This window comes from Rhinopithecus bieti, unplaced genomic scaffold (assembly GCF_001698545.2).
Source record: "Rhinopithecus bieti isolate Rb0 unplaced genomic scaffold, ASM169854v2 scaffold_8911, whole genome shotgun sequence".
NCBI classification, from domain to species: domain Eukaryota; kingdom Metazoa; phylum Chordata; class Mammalia; order Primates; family Cercopithecidae; genus Rhinopithecus; species Rhinopithecus bieti.
This window is the reverse complement of record NW_016806084.1, coordinates 1,960,474-1,977,144: the sequence shown is the minus strand read 5'-3', so window position 1 is coordinate 1,977,144 and position 16,671 is coordinate 1,960,474. Positions and strand designations below refer to the sequence as shown.

Here is a 16,671-nt window from a genome sequence, read left to right as displayed (position 1 = left end):
TCTTTTAGCAACTGTCTCTATCTGAAATTATCAAATAAATTATTGTTTGTCTCCATGAAAAAAGGATAAACATCTTGAGACGGGTATTAGTCTTGTTCACAGCTGTTCAGGAACAGTGCCTGGTACAGGGTGGGAACCAACATTAATATATATTGAATGATTGGCTGGGCGCGGTGGCTCACACCTGTAATCCCAGCACTTTGCGAGGCCGAGACAGGCGGATGACTTAAGCTCAGGAGTTCGAGACCACCCTGGCCAACATGGTGAAACTCCATCTCTACTAAAAATACAAAAATTAGCTGGGTGTGGTGGCGCACGCCTGCAATCCCAGCTACTCGGGAGGCTGAGGCAGGAGAATCGCTTGAACCCGGGAGGGAGAGGTTGCAGTAAGCTGAGGTCTTACCACTCCACTCCAGCCTGGGCGACAGAGCAAGAACCTGTCACACACACACACACACACAAAAGAATAAAGAAAAAATATTTATTTGAATGAATAAATGAATACCGGGCACTGAGATTAAAATGGCAAGCAAAATCCCCGCCTTTATGAAGCTAGCAAGTTATGGAGATAATCAGATGATAAACAAATAATATATAATTAAGCAAACAATAGAACACTCAGGAGTTTTAGGGTCTCCAACCAATTTCTAATCCAGGGCAAATGAGCAAACTGTGTTAGGGACCTACAACTTGCAGGATCTGGATAGAGATGGCAATTAGCAGCATCAACTCTCACCTTCATGGCTGGGATACAACATTTCAAGTTGGTCCTGGATGTGAGGATAAAGAGCGGGCTGTGATTCAGGCCTCAGGATGTGGAGGTGTCTCGGGCTCGGCTGCTTTCCGCGAGCAGAACTCCAGGGCCAACTCCAGGGCCTTCTCCAGACCGCAGAGCGGACCCTAGGACCCTGGCCCACGCTGCAGTGGGGAGGGTCCGCAACCTCCACCCACCCCCATGCTCCCGCATCCTCCCGAGTACTCACCGCTCCACTGGCCCTGCAGCTAGCTATACCGTTGCTATAGCGCCGACAGCGTGGCAGGCGGCTGGCCGAGAGGAGCACGGGAGAAATATGGTAGGCACCCGTTGCCTCCTGGGAAATGTAGTTCTCCTTGGACTCCAGCCTGTTTGCTCGCGGTGTAGTGGACTACGCTCTTCCAGCTGTCGGACCTGGGAAATTCTCCTGTTCTAAATCCCGAGGCGCTCGCGGGCGTCGCCGCGGTGCATTCTGGGAGTTGTAGTTTTTTTCCACTGCGAGGGAGAATGGCTCCGGACGGGAGCAGGACGCTGAGAGAACTACATGCAGGAGGCGGGGTCCAGGGCGAGGGGATCTACGCAGCTTGCGGTGGCGAAGGCGGCTTTAGTGGCAGCATGAAGCGCACCCCGACCGCCGAGGAACGAGAGCGCGAAGCTAAGGTATGTGGGGCTCTCGGGGCTTGGGGATCTTCGTGCGCTGTGAGCTAGGATCAGGGAACCGGAAGGGCTTGGTTTGATGGCGAGCGGATGCACGGTGTTAAGCTAAGGGATGACAGGGCCTTGTCAGCAAGGGACCTGGAGACATTGGAGGGGGTGTTACAAATTCCTCTTCAGGATGCAGGCCGAGTCTTGTTGGATCGGCTCAGAAATGAGAAGCAGGATACCTATTTCCTTGTCCTTCCTCTGCACCTATTCCTTGGTTAAATTTGTAGCCAGCTCTGTGCCTCAGTTTACCGGATTCTCAGGTGACGGTGATCATACCAGCTGTGCTTTCTTATAATGGGCTCTGAAGACTGAGATCAGCTTAGATGAAATATCTGTGCGGTCAGCTGTGTTTCTTTGGAACAATTGTCTCAGTGACCGGCTGATAACAGTTTGTGTCTTTCAGCCATGTGGATATGAATCTTTAACTACATTGCTCCTCTCTACCTGTGGTGTTCAGTTTCCGGTAGTTGCCATTCCATGGGATGACCATAATAATGGCAACAGCGATTTTAAAAAGCATTTACTGTCGGTCAGGCACTGAGTTAGGTGCATAATATTTAAATTATTTCATATCATTGTCACAGCAGATTACAAGGTAGGTATTATACAGATGGAGTATAAACAACAGCCCTGCTTCACAGATGAAGAACTGAGACTCAGAAGCATTGAGTGTTTTCCTTTCTCTCATTCTCAAAGTCAGATCCTGTTGATTTGTCTACGTGTATTGGGAATCCGTCCACTTTTTTTTTCCCACCTCCACTACCTTGGAACAAGCTACCATTATCTTTTTAATGGACTGTTGGAATAGCCTCTTGATTGGCCTATACTTACTCTACACCCTAACTTAACTCTTCTTCCACCTTCTCTCCCTTCCCCCAACTACCATTCTCTTCTGCACACCATAGAGTAAGATCTTCATGAAATGCAAATCTAATTATGTCCCTTTCCTTTCTCCTTACTCTGCCAACCACCTGTTTAAAAATATTCCATGGCTTTCTGTTGCTCTTAGGATAAAGACAAAACTTCACATTGCCTACAAGATCCTGCGTGGTGTGGACCCTACCTGCTTTCACAACCCCATTGGACATGACACTCTGCTGTCTGCCTCCCAGTCACTTTGGCCTCTTAAAAGTCACTCTTTCCTGTACTTCATCTGGCTTCAGGGCCTTTGCACACGTTATTTGCTGCCTACTATATGTTAGGCAGATATTGGCAGTGAATATCAGTGTTAAATAACATAGACACAGTTCTTGCTTTCATAGAATTTCATCCTACAAGTGAGTCTGTTTTAGAGCAATGCACCTAAGTATTTAAAATTTAAAATATGCTCTATATTGACTTGAGGTATCACAGTATTTCATAAGGGACTGGAAGTTTTCATGCTTGAGTCTGCAAATGATGTGGACAATATGCTAAAGATAAGCACAAACAGGGTGACTCTTCTGCTTTAGTCTACACAGTGCAAAGAAACAAATGTCGCCTCATGGTGTTGTGCACGATGTCTTTCTCATCTTTCAGGTTTATTTTTAAAGTAATTCATTTATTCTGTGAAGATTTATTGAGCACCTATTATTTGACATATGTTGGGATTATAATTTTGGCTAAAATAGAATCCCTGCACGAAAGGAGCTCTTACTCTATTGAAACCATAACTATTGCTTGTGAGGTAGTTATTAGTGTCATCTATATTTTAGAGATGTAGAAATTGAGACTTGCAGGTAAATCGTGACTTGCTCAAGGCCACTTGGTTGCTAAGTGGAACTAGCACTCTAAGCCAGGTCTTCTGACTCCAAATTCAAGGCTTTTTCCATTTTCTGCTTGTGAAACATGTTGAATTAGTAGAGCAAGTTGTCTTCCTTTTTTCTTTAACAAATTTGCTCTTCATTTAAAATTTCTTTGCTTAATATTATTGGTTAGAACAAAGTATAAGTAGTTGTTTTAAATCTTAAATGTAAAATGTTCAATGGCTCATGGAATTATTTTCTCTTTTTCTAATCAATTTTATTGAGGTATAATTTACATACAGTCATTTGCAACCATTTTTTGTGTACAATTTGATGCCTTTTGACAAATGTATATACCTGCAAAACCACCACAATGGGAATCGCGAACATTTCTCTCCTTCTCAGTTCCCTCTCGTTAATTTGTGGTCTCTCCCTCCACCTCAGCCCCCAAGCAACCACTGATATGTTTTTTGTTTCTGTAGATGCATCTGTATTTTCTAGATTTCATATAAATGGAAGCATACAGTGTATACTTTTGGGTCTTTTTTTTCATTCAGCATAATTATTATTATTTTTTTAAATAGAGATTGTGTCTTGCTATGTTGCCCAAGCTGGTCTGGAACTGCTGGGCTGAAGCCATCCTCCTGCCTCTGCTACCCAAAGTGTTGGGATTATAGGCGTGAGCCACTGGGCCTGGTCAGCATAATGATTCTGAGATTAATCCATGGTGTTGTATGTATCAATAGTTTGTTCCTTTTTATTGCAGATTAGTGGCCCACTGTATGGAGATACCACATGTTGTTTATTCATTCACTTGTTGCTGGACCTTAGGATTGTTTCTGGTTTTGGACCCTTATGAAAAAAGCTGCTTTGACCATTCATGTATGAGTCTTTCCATTTTCATTTCTGTCAAAAAAAACTGCTATGACCATTCATGTAAGAGTCTTTCCGTTTTCATTTCTGTCGGGTAATGCCCAGGAGTAGAATTGCTTAGTTATAGGGGAGTTCTTTGTTTAACCTTATGAAGAAATTGCCAGTTTTCCAAAGTGATTTGGCCATTTGTTTTAGTTTCCTATGGCTGCTGCAACAAGTTACCACAAACTTGGAGGCTTAAAACAACAGAAATTTATTCTCTTTCAGTCCTGGAGATGAGGCATTGAAATCAAGGTGTCAACAGGGCTATACTCGCTTTGAAGGACTCTAGGGGAAACTCCTTCCTTGCCTCTTCCAGCTTCTGGTGGTCCCTGGTATTCCTTGGCTTGTGGTAGCATCACTTCATAACTTCTCTGCTTCCATCTTCACATGGCCTTCTTCTCTCTGTTTCTGTGTCTCAAATCTCTCTCTCCTTTCTCTTAAAAGGATGCCCGTTATTGGTTAGGACCCATCCTAAATCCAAGATGATCTTGAGGTCCTTAAGAGCCTCAACTTAATTACATTTGCAAGGACACTTTTTCCAAATAACGTTATATTCACATGTGCTGGGTTTCTGGATTTGGACATACCTTTTTGGGGGACAATATTCAAATGCACTGCACCCTTTTACACTCCTACCAACTGTTGGTGGGAACGTAAAATGAGAGTTCTACTTGTTTCATATCCTTGCAATGCTTGTCAGTCTTTTACATTTTAACCATTCTAGTACGTGTGCAGTGATATTTGTGATTTTAATTTGCATTTCAGTGATGTCTAATGATATTGCATATCTCTCTTTTTATAAATCTTTATTGAGGTATAATTTATATACCATAAAATTCACCTGTTTTCAGTGTAGGACTCAATGGTTGGTAGCATATTGCAGAGTTGTGTAACTATCACCACAGTCTTATTTTAGAACAGTTCCCTTCCAGAAGAAACTGTATTCATTTGCAGTTATTTCCCAATTCTACTTCATCCCTAGGGAACCACGAATCTACTCTGTTCTTTAGATTTGCCTTTTCTGGACATTTTTGTATAGATGGACTCATACAATATGTGGTCTTTTATATTCGGCTTCTTTCACCCAGGATGTTTTTGAGGTTCATCCATGTTACAGCATGTATTGGTACTTTGTTCCTTTTTATTACACAGTAGATAGAATTCCAGTGTCGGGCCGAGCGCAATGGCTCATGCCTGTAATCCCAGCACTTTGGGAGGCCAAGGCAGGTGGATCACCTGAGGTCAGGATAACTTACATCAAGACCAGCTTGGCCAACATGGTGAAACCCTGTCTCTACTAAAAATACAAAAATTAGCCAGGAGTGGTGGCACATGCTTGTAATTCTAGCTACTCAGGAGGCCGAGGCATGAGAGTCACCTAACCTGGCAGGCAGAGGTTGCAGAGAGCCCAGATTGTGCCACTGCATTCCAGCCTGGGTGACAGAGTGAGACTCTGTCTCAAAAAAAAAAAAAAAAAAAGAAGAATTCCAGTGTCAGGATATACCATGTTTTGTTTATCTCTTCACCAGTTGATGGACATTTGATTTGTTTCTACATTTTGACTATTATGAAAAATGCTACTGTGAACATTTGCACCCTAGTTTTTGTGTGGATGTGTTTTCATTCCTCCTGGGTAGATACCTAGGAGTGGAATTACTGTTCATATGGTAAATCTATGTTTAAAATTTTAAGAAACTGACAAAGTGTTTACTTGTGTGGTTACACCATTTTATATTCCCCACTAGCCATTTTGAGGGTTACAATTTTGTCACATCCTTGTTAACACTTGTTAATGTCTGTCTTTTCTATTGGATCTATCATAGTGGGTGAGAAGTGGTATCTCATTGTGGTTTGATTTGCATTTCTCTGATGGATAATAATGTTATGCATCTTCGCATGTGCTTATTGGACATGTATATATCTTCTTTTATGAAGTATCTGTTCAAAATCTTTGCCCATTTTTTTGTTGGATTGTGTTCCTATTGTTAAGTTTTATGAGTTCTTTATATTTTCTAGATACAAATCCTTTGTTTACTATGTGTGTTGCAAACGTTATTTTCCATTCATCTAGGTTACTTAATAGTTTTTAAGAAAAGTCCAATTTATCAATGTTTATTTTTATGATTTGTGCTTTTTGTGTCATATCTATGCAGTCTTTATCCCAAAGTCACAAAGATTTCTTGTTTGCTTTTCAAATTAAACTTTGTCATCTCCATAATGGGTACTTAGTTTTTATTTTTCTTTTCTCTTTGAAGTAACTTAGATCGTAGTTTCTTCCTTGTGATTGCTTATGCTATAGACTTTTATGCTGTTTCCAAGTCTGGAGGGTGAATAAGAAGGTTGGACCAAATAGCTTCCTATGATTAACATTTATCTAACTTGTGTTCAGCATATGCGAGTACTATATGGTATTCATGCATTTTTAAAATGAACTTTTCTTATAAGGCATATAGTAGAATAGTCCAGATTAGTATCTGATGGTTTGAGATAGAACCATGGCGTCTACTATTTCCTTACTATTGGGATAGGGGATTCATACCCTGTGCCTCAGTTTCTCCAGTCATAAATGAGGTTAAGAATAGCTGCTTCTGTGGGTTGGTGTGAGGACCCAGTGTGATTAGGTCTAGCTGCTATCCCAGGAATAGAGTAGCATGCCCTTGATTGAGTTTGGTGGCTTCAGGGTTCCTCTGCTGGGGTGGGGCTGGCCCTATGCATTTTTTCTCAGATGTTATAATTTATTATTTTGAATGATTTAAAACTTATTGAAGAGCAAGAGTAGAATCTAGAGCTCCCATAGACCTGTTGTCCGTATTCACAGGTTAATATCTTGCTGTGTTCACTTGATTGCTCTCTCTCTTGCCATATATATCCATATGAACAATTTTTTTTAATGAACCATTACTCTTTACCTCTAAATAGTTCAGCATATATTTCCTAAGAACATGGACATTCTCTTACATACGAATATAAACACAGTCAGTTGTTAATTTCAGAAAAAGTTAACGTTGATATAATGCCATTATTTCATCCAAAGTCCATATTCAAATTTTGCTAATTGTCCTAATAATGAATTTTATAGCATTTTTTCCTGGTCCAGGTTTCATCTGGATCGCATATTACCTTTCATTGTCAGGTCCCTTCGGTCCCTTCTCCTTTAATCTGGTGTCCTTTCGTGTCCTTTAAACTGGTTCCTCATCCTTTTTCTTTCAAGACATTGACATTTGTGATGTGTGCAGGCTATTTTTTATTTATTTATTTAGCACAATGGCCCTGCATTCTTATTTGTCTTATGTTTCCTTATGATTGGATTCAGATTTGGTTTTTTTTTTTTTTTTTTTTTTTTTTGAGATGGAGTCTCACTCTGTTGCCCAGGCTGGAATGCAGTGGCGCGATCTCGGCTCGCTGCAACCTCCGCCTCCCGGGTTCAAGGGATTCTTCTGCCTCAGCCTCTCGAGTAACTGGGATTACAGACACATGCCACCACACCCAGCTAATTTTTGTGTTTTTAGTAGAGACGGGGTTTCACCATGTTGGCCAGGCTAGTCTTGAACTCCTGACATATTAATCCACCCACCTCAGCCTCCTAAAGTGTTGGGATTACAGGCATGAGCCACCGTGCCTGGCCCAGATTTTACATTTTTGCATGTATATTTTTGAGGAAAGATGGGACCTCTAGAGGTCACATATTTATAATCCACATACGCATCCTGGCTGTAGGTAAGTTTCGGCCCAAACAAACTGAAAGTTGTTTCAGAATTATTTTCTAATATTTAAAAATTGAGGGATTTTGCATAAACATCTGGGTGTCTGACTCTCTTGAAAAACTAGAGTATCTGGTAACACTGGGCATGCATTTGCCTAACTAGAATTGAATAGTGGCTTCCCTTTTAGGCAGGAAATACGCTTTCCATTTTTCTGTCATCCAGTTTTGCCCCTTCAGTTACAAAATAGTGGTGTAGTGTGGGGCCTTAGACACAGACTCTTGAAATTGAATTCTGCTCCTTCATTTACTTGAGCAAGCAGTTTAACTTCTCTGAGCCTCCGTTTCCTCATCTATCAAATTGGAGTGATATGGTTCTGGTAGGGATTGAGATATTATATAGCACATAAAACATTGCTGGCATACAGTAAAAATAAACATTGTGGCCGGGCGCGGTGGCTCAAGCCTGTAATCCCAGCACTTTGGGAGGCCGAGACGGGCGGATCACGAGGTCAGGAGATCGAGACCATCCTGGCTAACACGGTGAAACCCCGTCTCTACTAAAAAATACAAAAGACTAGCTGGGCGTGGTGGCGGGCGCCTGTAGTCCCAGCTACTCCGGAGGCTGAGGCAGGAGAATGGTGTGAACCCGGGAGGCAGAGCTTGCAGTGAGCTGAGATGGCGCCGCTGCACTCCAGCCTGGGCGACAGAGCGAGACTCCATCTCAAAAAAAAAAAATAAATAAATAAATAAATAAAATATAAACATTGTTATTATCACCATCTTCTTATCATCATCATCATCATCATCATCATCATCACCATCATAACCACCACCTGCACTACTGCCTATCTGACTCCAGTAGATATATATTCTGTATATATATATGTGTATGTGTATTCTGATCCCAGGACATTTATTCTGTAAACTTATGTTGAGTGTCTAGTCAAGTGGATTTTCTCAACTGGGGTTCCATTAACTTATTTCCCATGCAGCCAGAATGGTACTAGTTTTGTACCACCTTTCAGAAAATTGAGAATATAGTCACTCAAACCATTTTCTACGTTCTGTGGTTCAGATAAGGAACCTGATTAAGTGTTGAGCAGTGTACTCAGCACCAGGGTAAAGATGGCAGACACAGTCCCATGGAACTGGCTGGCTGTCCATGGAAGGTAAATAAGTACCAACAGTAGAGTGGTGAGTTTTATCATGGGAGGACATGGTAGCAAAGAGGATCTAACATGGCCTAGTAGTCATGGAATTCCTTCCTTAGAAGATCTGTTTAAAGGTGTATCCTTATGAGAGGCCTGGGATTCCTTACGGGGTTTATCAGAAACATTAAAACTGTTTCATTAGTCATAGAATAAAAAGCTATGAATGTTGAATTCCAAGTTAGCTTCAAAGACTCTTATGCTGGCTTAGGTTAGATCATCTTTTAAACTATTAAAAATAGAACTAGTTTAAGTTTATTAAGGAAACGGTTATATACCTAAGAACATTTAATAGTTTTGTTTGAGTCATGTACATTTTTATCAGTGAAGGAAAATATCCAGAATATATAACCTACCGTTTTAAGTAACGTGATTGAAAAACTCTTCTGCTTTTGGTGATAGTTGTCTTATAAACTTTACATGATAAGGTTTATTGAGTTATAAAAATAATAACTTGGCCAAATGCAGTGGCTCATACCTGTAATCCCAGTGCTTTGTGAGGCCAAGGTGGAGGAGGCTCACTTGAGACCAGGAGTTGGAGGTTACAGTGAACTGTGATTGTGCCATTGCACTCCAGCCTGGACAACAGAGTGAGACCCCATCTCTAAATGATAATAACAATAACTCAACAAAAGAAAGTTTGCTATTTATGTTTATACTGACTGGGTATTTTTACCTTGTTTTGTATTTCAAATTTGGCGTTTTATTGAGGTCCTGAGAATGTTCTTTTGGAGTCTACTTTTATTATGGGACATTCTAGATTATGTCACCAGTTTATCTAAACTGGACACTAAATATAAGACGGTTTTGGTGTTAGACCAAAGACCAGGGGACTTGAAAAATGAAAACCTCACCTGACAGATTCTACTCTATGTTTGTTTTCCTTCTTCCCAAAATCCATTATTATTTTTTGCTTAATCTCTTCTTCAATATATGGGTAAGCCTTTAATCACTGTTTTGGAGGTTCAGTTGACTTCTGTAAATAGAATAAGAGTTAGTGTATTTGATCATAATTTCCAAACCACTTTAAATACTGTAACTTACTTGAAAATTAACCAGCTAAACTACCAAGTAACAGTGAATTCTTGTTACTTTCTGTTATTTCCAGGCCTGTTTCCTAACCCTCCTCGTATTGGTTTTGAAAACTAAATTAGCCATTCAAAAAAAAAAAAAGTCTTAGACACTTTGAGCAAACAGTAGCTTCCTTGAAGATAGCATTTGTGTCTAATTCATCTTTTCATCTCTCCATTGTACCTGGCAGGATGTCTTCCACAAAGGAGACATTAATAAGTATCTGGTGAAGAAAGATTAAATGATTGAGAGCGGCCAGCATCTGCTATGTGATACATGTGACCCTTCATAATTATGATTCTGGATCCTTGGCTGCTGATGAGATTTATTGTGGCTGAGTTTAGCGATACAGATTTTGGCATGTAGATGCTAGTCTCCAAAAATGTAGAGATCATGTTTTTATTTTCAGTTTTGTCATTCACCATTTTATCTCTAGCCCTTAAGATTTTGCCAGACACATAGTCTATTCCATACTTGTAAAATAATGAATGAATTCCCAAGAGCATCACTTGTTATTGGTCAGTAGACTTTCTAATAGTGAGAGATGGAACCGGAATTTGAAAGAAATAATGGAAAATGGTTAATATCTTATGAATTTTAAGTTACTTAATATATCGTAGATGTGGGCATCAATTTTGAGAAATAAGACTCTTCTGTTCAACACATACTTCAGCAACTATCGACACTTGTTTTCAAGTATTCTCTTCCAATTTTAAAATGCCAGTTCACCTTTCAGATTTGGAGTATTTTGTTGTTGTTAGTTTATTATGGTAGATTTCTTGCTAAAGTTGTATTTAAAGTGTGACTTCCTAACTTTTAGGGGAGGGGAACTTTTGTTAAGATGGTCCTTTTGGAACCTTAATGAAAAAACACACCTTAGAGAAGGTGAATTTAGAGTTCTGCTAAGCACATTCATTTAATCTTCTATTATAAACTGATTTTGTAATATTTTATAAAATTGTCTCACTGGTTGATTTCACAATGTAAACTGGGAGGATTCTTAGGATTCCTTGGGTTGGGTTAGAACAGGTTCAAGAGATGAAGATTTGTGTCGATAAGGGCTTGTTTCCAAACTTTTGTCCTTGGCATGCTGTTTGTTAAGCCATCACATGTTTGAAAGTTAAACCTTGAATTGATGCTATGGTTTGCATTTTAAAAAATGTATTTTATTATGGTGAGAGTACAACATAAGATCTACTCTCTTACCACATTTTTAAGTGTACAATAAAGAATTGTAAACTGTAGGTACAATGTTGGATAGCAGATCTCTGGCACTGATTCATCTTGTATAATTGAAACTTTATGCCACTTGATTAGCTCTTTCCCATCCTCCCAGCCCTGGTAATCACCTTCCTACTCTCTGATTCTATGAGTTTGACTCTTAGGCGTGCATTTTTGTTTTGGCTATAAGCATCTGTCCTGTTGCTATGCCGATCGTTTATTTACTCTGTAGTTTTGGAAATGACCTGCTTCCAAAGTGACCATGCGTCTCCTTATGTTAAAAAACTGCCATATGGATAAAGGGCAGTTAAGACCTTTACAACTGGTAGAAACCAAGTAGAAAATTCAGTTTGAAGGACCAAATTATGTTTCAGCTGCTCTGAGGAGGAGATTTGTTGCCAGAGCATGAGTGTTTTCATAATTGTTTGTGATCAGAAAATTCAGAGCTCTGATTTCTGCATTAGCCCTAAGTCTGCCCTTTGGCACCTTCATTTAGTGACTGGATCATTCAAGGCTGAGCCTCAAGGGCCAGCATTTCTCCAGTAATAATATAAAATGGGCTGATGTTGCAACCTTAACTCACTCTGCTGAATTGGGCATGATTAAAGTCTCAAGGCTGCCTTAATATGGATTTTCTATTTCTATGTACAGCAGTCTGTTATCTCACTATTTTCCAGTTTGCCATTTTTTGAAAACAAAGATGGAAAATTCTGCTGATGAATTTTTTTTTTTTGTCTGTCAGCACAACAGCATTTTTTTGGCTTAAGAATATGAGAATAGCACCGGGCAAATGAATGCAAACATTACAGTTTATGTGGACTCTAGCCTGTTGTCATGTCAATCTTGTTATTTAGGTAAATAGTGTGCAATTTTTCGCCGAATCAGCAGCCAATATGCTGCGAGCCATTTTTGTTTTAGTTCCATTATTGGCTGGTAACACTATTAATGAGACAATAATTGGGAAATAGTAGTCATTGTTCTCATAAAACACGATCCTTGTGTTGGAACCACAGCCAGGCAGAGGAGTTGCATATGCAGACTGCAAGGGAGGAAAGGATGAGTAGCCAGTGTTCCCAGCTTTTAAAATCATCAGACCCCTGCTGCTTAAATTGCCCCAGCTGTTAATGCTGGAACCATTACAGTAATGGACTCAGCAAATGAAGGAGAACGAAGACACGCACACTTTATTACCAGAGGGGCAATTTTCTCTTCATGTGTAATAGCAGCGGTGCCTCATATTGATCAGACCATCAAGATACTAATCCTCTGTAAAATTACTTGTTATAACTGAAAATGTGTTAATCCAAATCAGTCTGTGTCCTGACTGTCTACTTACTATTGAATACAGACTATTAGATGCTTTATTTTTCATGATTTAAAGGCTCTGCCCTGAAAATGGTTGCCTTTTCCCTTGCAACACTGAGTGCTTAATCTTAGACATAGCCCAGGGTTGTCTTTTTGTTTTAAACAGAACATCACCCACTTAATTAAGGAGTGAGTGTCTGTCTTGCTGTCTGAGTTATGCTGGTGTTTTATGTTCCTCTGGATTTATTAAGCATCTTGTTTTACATTCAGTCTGTGGTTTGTGCTGTAAATAAAAATAGGCCCATCTAGCGCATATTAGAAATTTGCAGGTAGCAAATGTCAATAAGTACCAGGGACTTTGATTTATACTTCAGGCACCAGGTTGTGGTTTGTCGATTGAACCCATAGGCAGGATGCATCCTGGTGTCTTCTGTGGAGGAGATGTGTTTTTGCATTGTTGTCTAAGAAAGTTTATGTTTATTTCTGCATCCTTGGTTCAGTAGATTGCTTTTAGACAATGAGGCATATCCGCTCCCCCTCTTATGTCCTGTGAGAAATGACTACAGCTAAACATTATTATGAGAAGACCCATTAAAAACTGATTTCTGTCTTCCTGAATATTTGGAATTTTGGGAACTTTGTAAAATTTCCATTTTTTTCATTATAATCTCTTTCTACATACCTTATATGTTTATTTGTATATAGACTCAGATGCCCTCTTGGCAGTATGTTTATTCTAATATGTTGTTACAGCTCAAAGCATTTGTGTGACATTCTCTGTAGAGTTCATTCAGAAATACTTAATTAGCACCCTTTGTGTACCAGGACTTAGATTACAGGCTGGAGACTTGAGGACGACTAAGATATAATCTTTGCCATTGAGGACCTCAGTTTAGGAGGAAGACAGGCATGTAAACAAATAATTATAACAATGCAGTATAGTAAATACTAGTCTACTGTGAATGTGTACTTCTTGGGAGCATGGGCGCAGTAGTAAAATCAGCCTCACTGGTTTTTCTTGCTGTGTTATCAAAAGCAGAATTCTGACATCCACTTTGCGACTTGTTTCTGAATGACTCGTAGCTGTTTGAAAGAAATCTCTTCCTTCCTCACTGGAGACATGTTTACTACCCTAGGGGCATAGTCAAAGGAAAGATTTCCAAAAATGTTTTGATCAATGACCACATCTTTGGATATGTATAGAGTTTCCCAAAGAGGCTACTTGAAAGGAGATAGTGCTTATGTTGTTTATGTTCTGGCATTTATGTTATAAATCAGTCTTAATGCTTTAGAGTATAGTTTATGAGGAGAAACGGTAGCCAGTGGTGGTTAAGAACATGGGTTCCTTTCGCTCTGCTATTTACTGGCTGAGTGATCTTGGGCAAGTCACCTAATCTCCTTGAGCCTCAACCTTCATCTGTAAAATGGGGATCATAGTAGTTGTGAAGATTAAATGATTTAATATATGTAAAGCATTTAGAATATTGTTGGGGTAAGTGCTGTATAAGGTTAGTTATTATTACTATGCATGTGACTATTAAAATAATGAAATTATTTTTCATGTGCAGCTTATGAAAGCCAGCTTCGTAAATATAGAACCACACTGTATATATAAGTATATGGTATATGAGATAGAGAAGCATTTCTTAAATTTCTTAATGAATTTTTTCTGATTACATAATAATTTTTTATTTTAGAAAACTAACAAATATGGAAAATATGAGGCAGAAAAAAGTCTCATAATTCTTCAGAGATAAATACTGTTTACAAAGATGTATTTTAAACAAAATTAGAATGATAATGTGTATATTTTTTACTCTGCTTTTTTTACCATCCAGTATATAATGAATATTTTTTCATATAATTCCAATTGTATAGTATTTTATCATATGGATTTTTTTCCATTCTATCATAGGTTATCCTTTAGTGAACATTCTTGTACATAAATCTCTGCAAGTCTTTGGAATGTTTCATAGGATAAATTAAATGGACAATTGTATGGGCTAACTTTTGTTAAGATTTTTGCTTCTCATTGTCAAGTTGCTACCAGGGAGGTAATGCCAGTTTCCAATTTAGGAAGCAATATGTGAGAGTGCTTATTGGTACATCCACTGTAACACCAGGAATTATCAGAAAACAAAAATATTTGCCAATTTGGAGGAGAAGTGGGAACTTGTGGAGGTAATTTGTATTTTCCTAATTATTATATTTGGTTGAATGTCCTCCCACCATTTATATTGGCAAAATATAGTTCTTTTGTGATTTGTTTACTCATATAGGCTTTGTTCATTTCGCTAACGTGTTTGTCTTTTCTTACTGATTTGGAAACATATTTTGTAGATTAGGGATGTTATTTACTAATCATGTGATAGAAAGATTTTCCAGTTTGTTTATTGCCTGACTATATTTTGTTATTCAGAAGTTTCTTCATTTATAATTAGAAAACATTTTCCCCTCAGTATTAGATTAACAGTCATTTACATGTTCTTCTGGTTATTAATATTTTATATTTTTTTCATATAATTGTTAAAATGTGTCTAGAATTTGTTGGTGTTATGGTATGGAATAGATGTGGAAATTTTTCTTCCCCAAGGCCGATCAGATATTGCTGCTTGCATTTACTGACTTATCTTTTACGTACTGATTTGAATGCTTAAATAATCAGATCTGCTTTTTGTCCTGTTTGTTTTTACTTTGATACATCATTTTAATTGCCATAGTTTTATAATGTCTTTCTATATTTGGCAGCATAAGGCCCCTATAATTAGTCTTTACTTTAAAAAATTCCATGGCTCATCTCTTGCATTGAGAAGACAACCTAAATTTTTTCCCAGGTAAATTTAAAAATCACTTTGTCAAGGTCCTCCATGTGCCCTGCCAGTCTGTTGTTATTTTAATTGTTATTGCATTAAAAATATACATTAATCTGGAAATAACTGAAATATTTATGGTAAATAATTTTTCTCATTCAGTAATTATCTGTCTCTACATTTATTTAAGTTTTATGATCTTCAGAAAGTTTTGTAATTTTGTTCAGTTGGGAACTATTTATTACTTTATGTCAAATACATGGGTATTTTATATTTTGATTACTATTTTTTGGTTACTATTGCAAATGGGATATTTAAAATTGTGTTTTAAATGATAAGAAAGTTTTTTATGTGTGTGCTATTTTTGTATTTGGCCACAATACAGAATGCGTCCTTATCATTCTAATATTTTTGGATGATTTTCTTGGATTTTCTGGATATATACGAGGTAGATCATCTAATTATCTGCAAATATAATTTGTTTTTTCCTCTTTCAGTAATTATACTCTCCTCTCTTTTTTTTCTTCTATTATTACCTTGTCTAGAACCTCCAGTCGGTAGCAGTTATAGCAGATAGTCATGTCTTCAACAGTTATGCTTTGGGATTCTAATATTAAGTAAAGTGGTAGTTGTTGGCAGTTATCTTTGATTCTTACTTTTTTTTTTTTTCCAGGGGCTGAGGTTGAATTTTAATGAATTTTAGGAACATTTTTTGGATATCTGTTTAGATGGTAGTATTTTTACTTCTCCTGATAGAATGTCATTTATTAGACTTTCTAATTATGGTTCCTTGGGATAAAGCCTACTTGGTTGTATTATATAGATCTTTTAATATATTGCTGAATTCAACTTTTTAGTATTTCAATTAGGAAAGTAAGATGGGTCAGTACAACGATTCTTATGGAAATTGCAGAGTGGTACTCCAGGGGTTGAGGGTACATCAGAATCTTTGAATGGGTCCTGTATAACATACATGTTGAACATAATTCAAGCTACAGTTTGTAAAGCCTAATAAAGCATTTTTGGCTGATGGGGATAAGATCACAGTAGAAGAAGGTAAAATGAGTAAAAATACTGAGAAACTCCTTTGTGTGCTTTCTTTTTGTCAAATTTGGTATCGTATTATGCTAGTGTCATAAAATGACTTGCAGAATTTTCCTCCTCCTTCTCTGCTTGGGAGCCATTTACAAAGCATCAGGATTATTTGCCTGTTGGGAGTTTGAACTTTACTTCTTCTTTTCTTTTCTTTTTTTTC

At 38.2% G+C, this 16,671-nt stretch overlaps 2 protein-coding genes across 2 annotated transcripts in view; one reads left to right on the top strand and one right to left on the bottom strand.

Annotated features, from left to right (window-relative positions):
* RPGRIP1L (RPGRIP1 like) overlaps nucleotides 1-1,116 on the bottom strand; it is a 103,550-nt gene extending 102,434 nt beyond the window's left edge. Inside the window, 1 exon segment of the mRNA XM_017874618.1 lies at nucleotides 984-1,116. The gene's annotated coding sequence lies outside the window, so the exon portion shown is untranslated.
* A 146-nt stretch (nucleotides 1,117-1,262) lies between these two features.
* FTO (FTO alpha-ketoglutarate dependent dioxygenase) overlaps nucleotides 1,263-16,671 on the top strand; it is a 415,105-nt gene continuing 399,696 nt past the window's right edge. Inside the window, 1 exon segment of the mRNA XM_017874625.1 lies at nucleotides 1,263-1,414. Coding sequence (XP_017730114.1) covers nucleotides 1,370-1,414 — 45 coding nt within the window. The 5' untranslated portion in view covers nucleotides 1,263-1,369.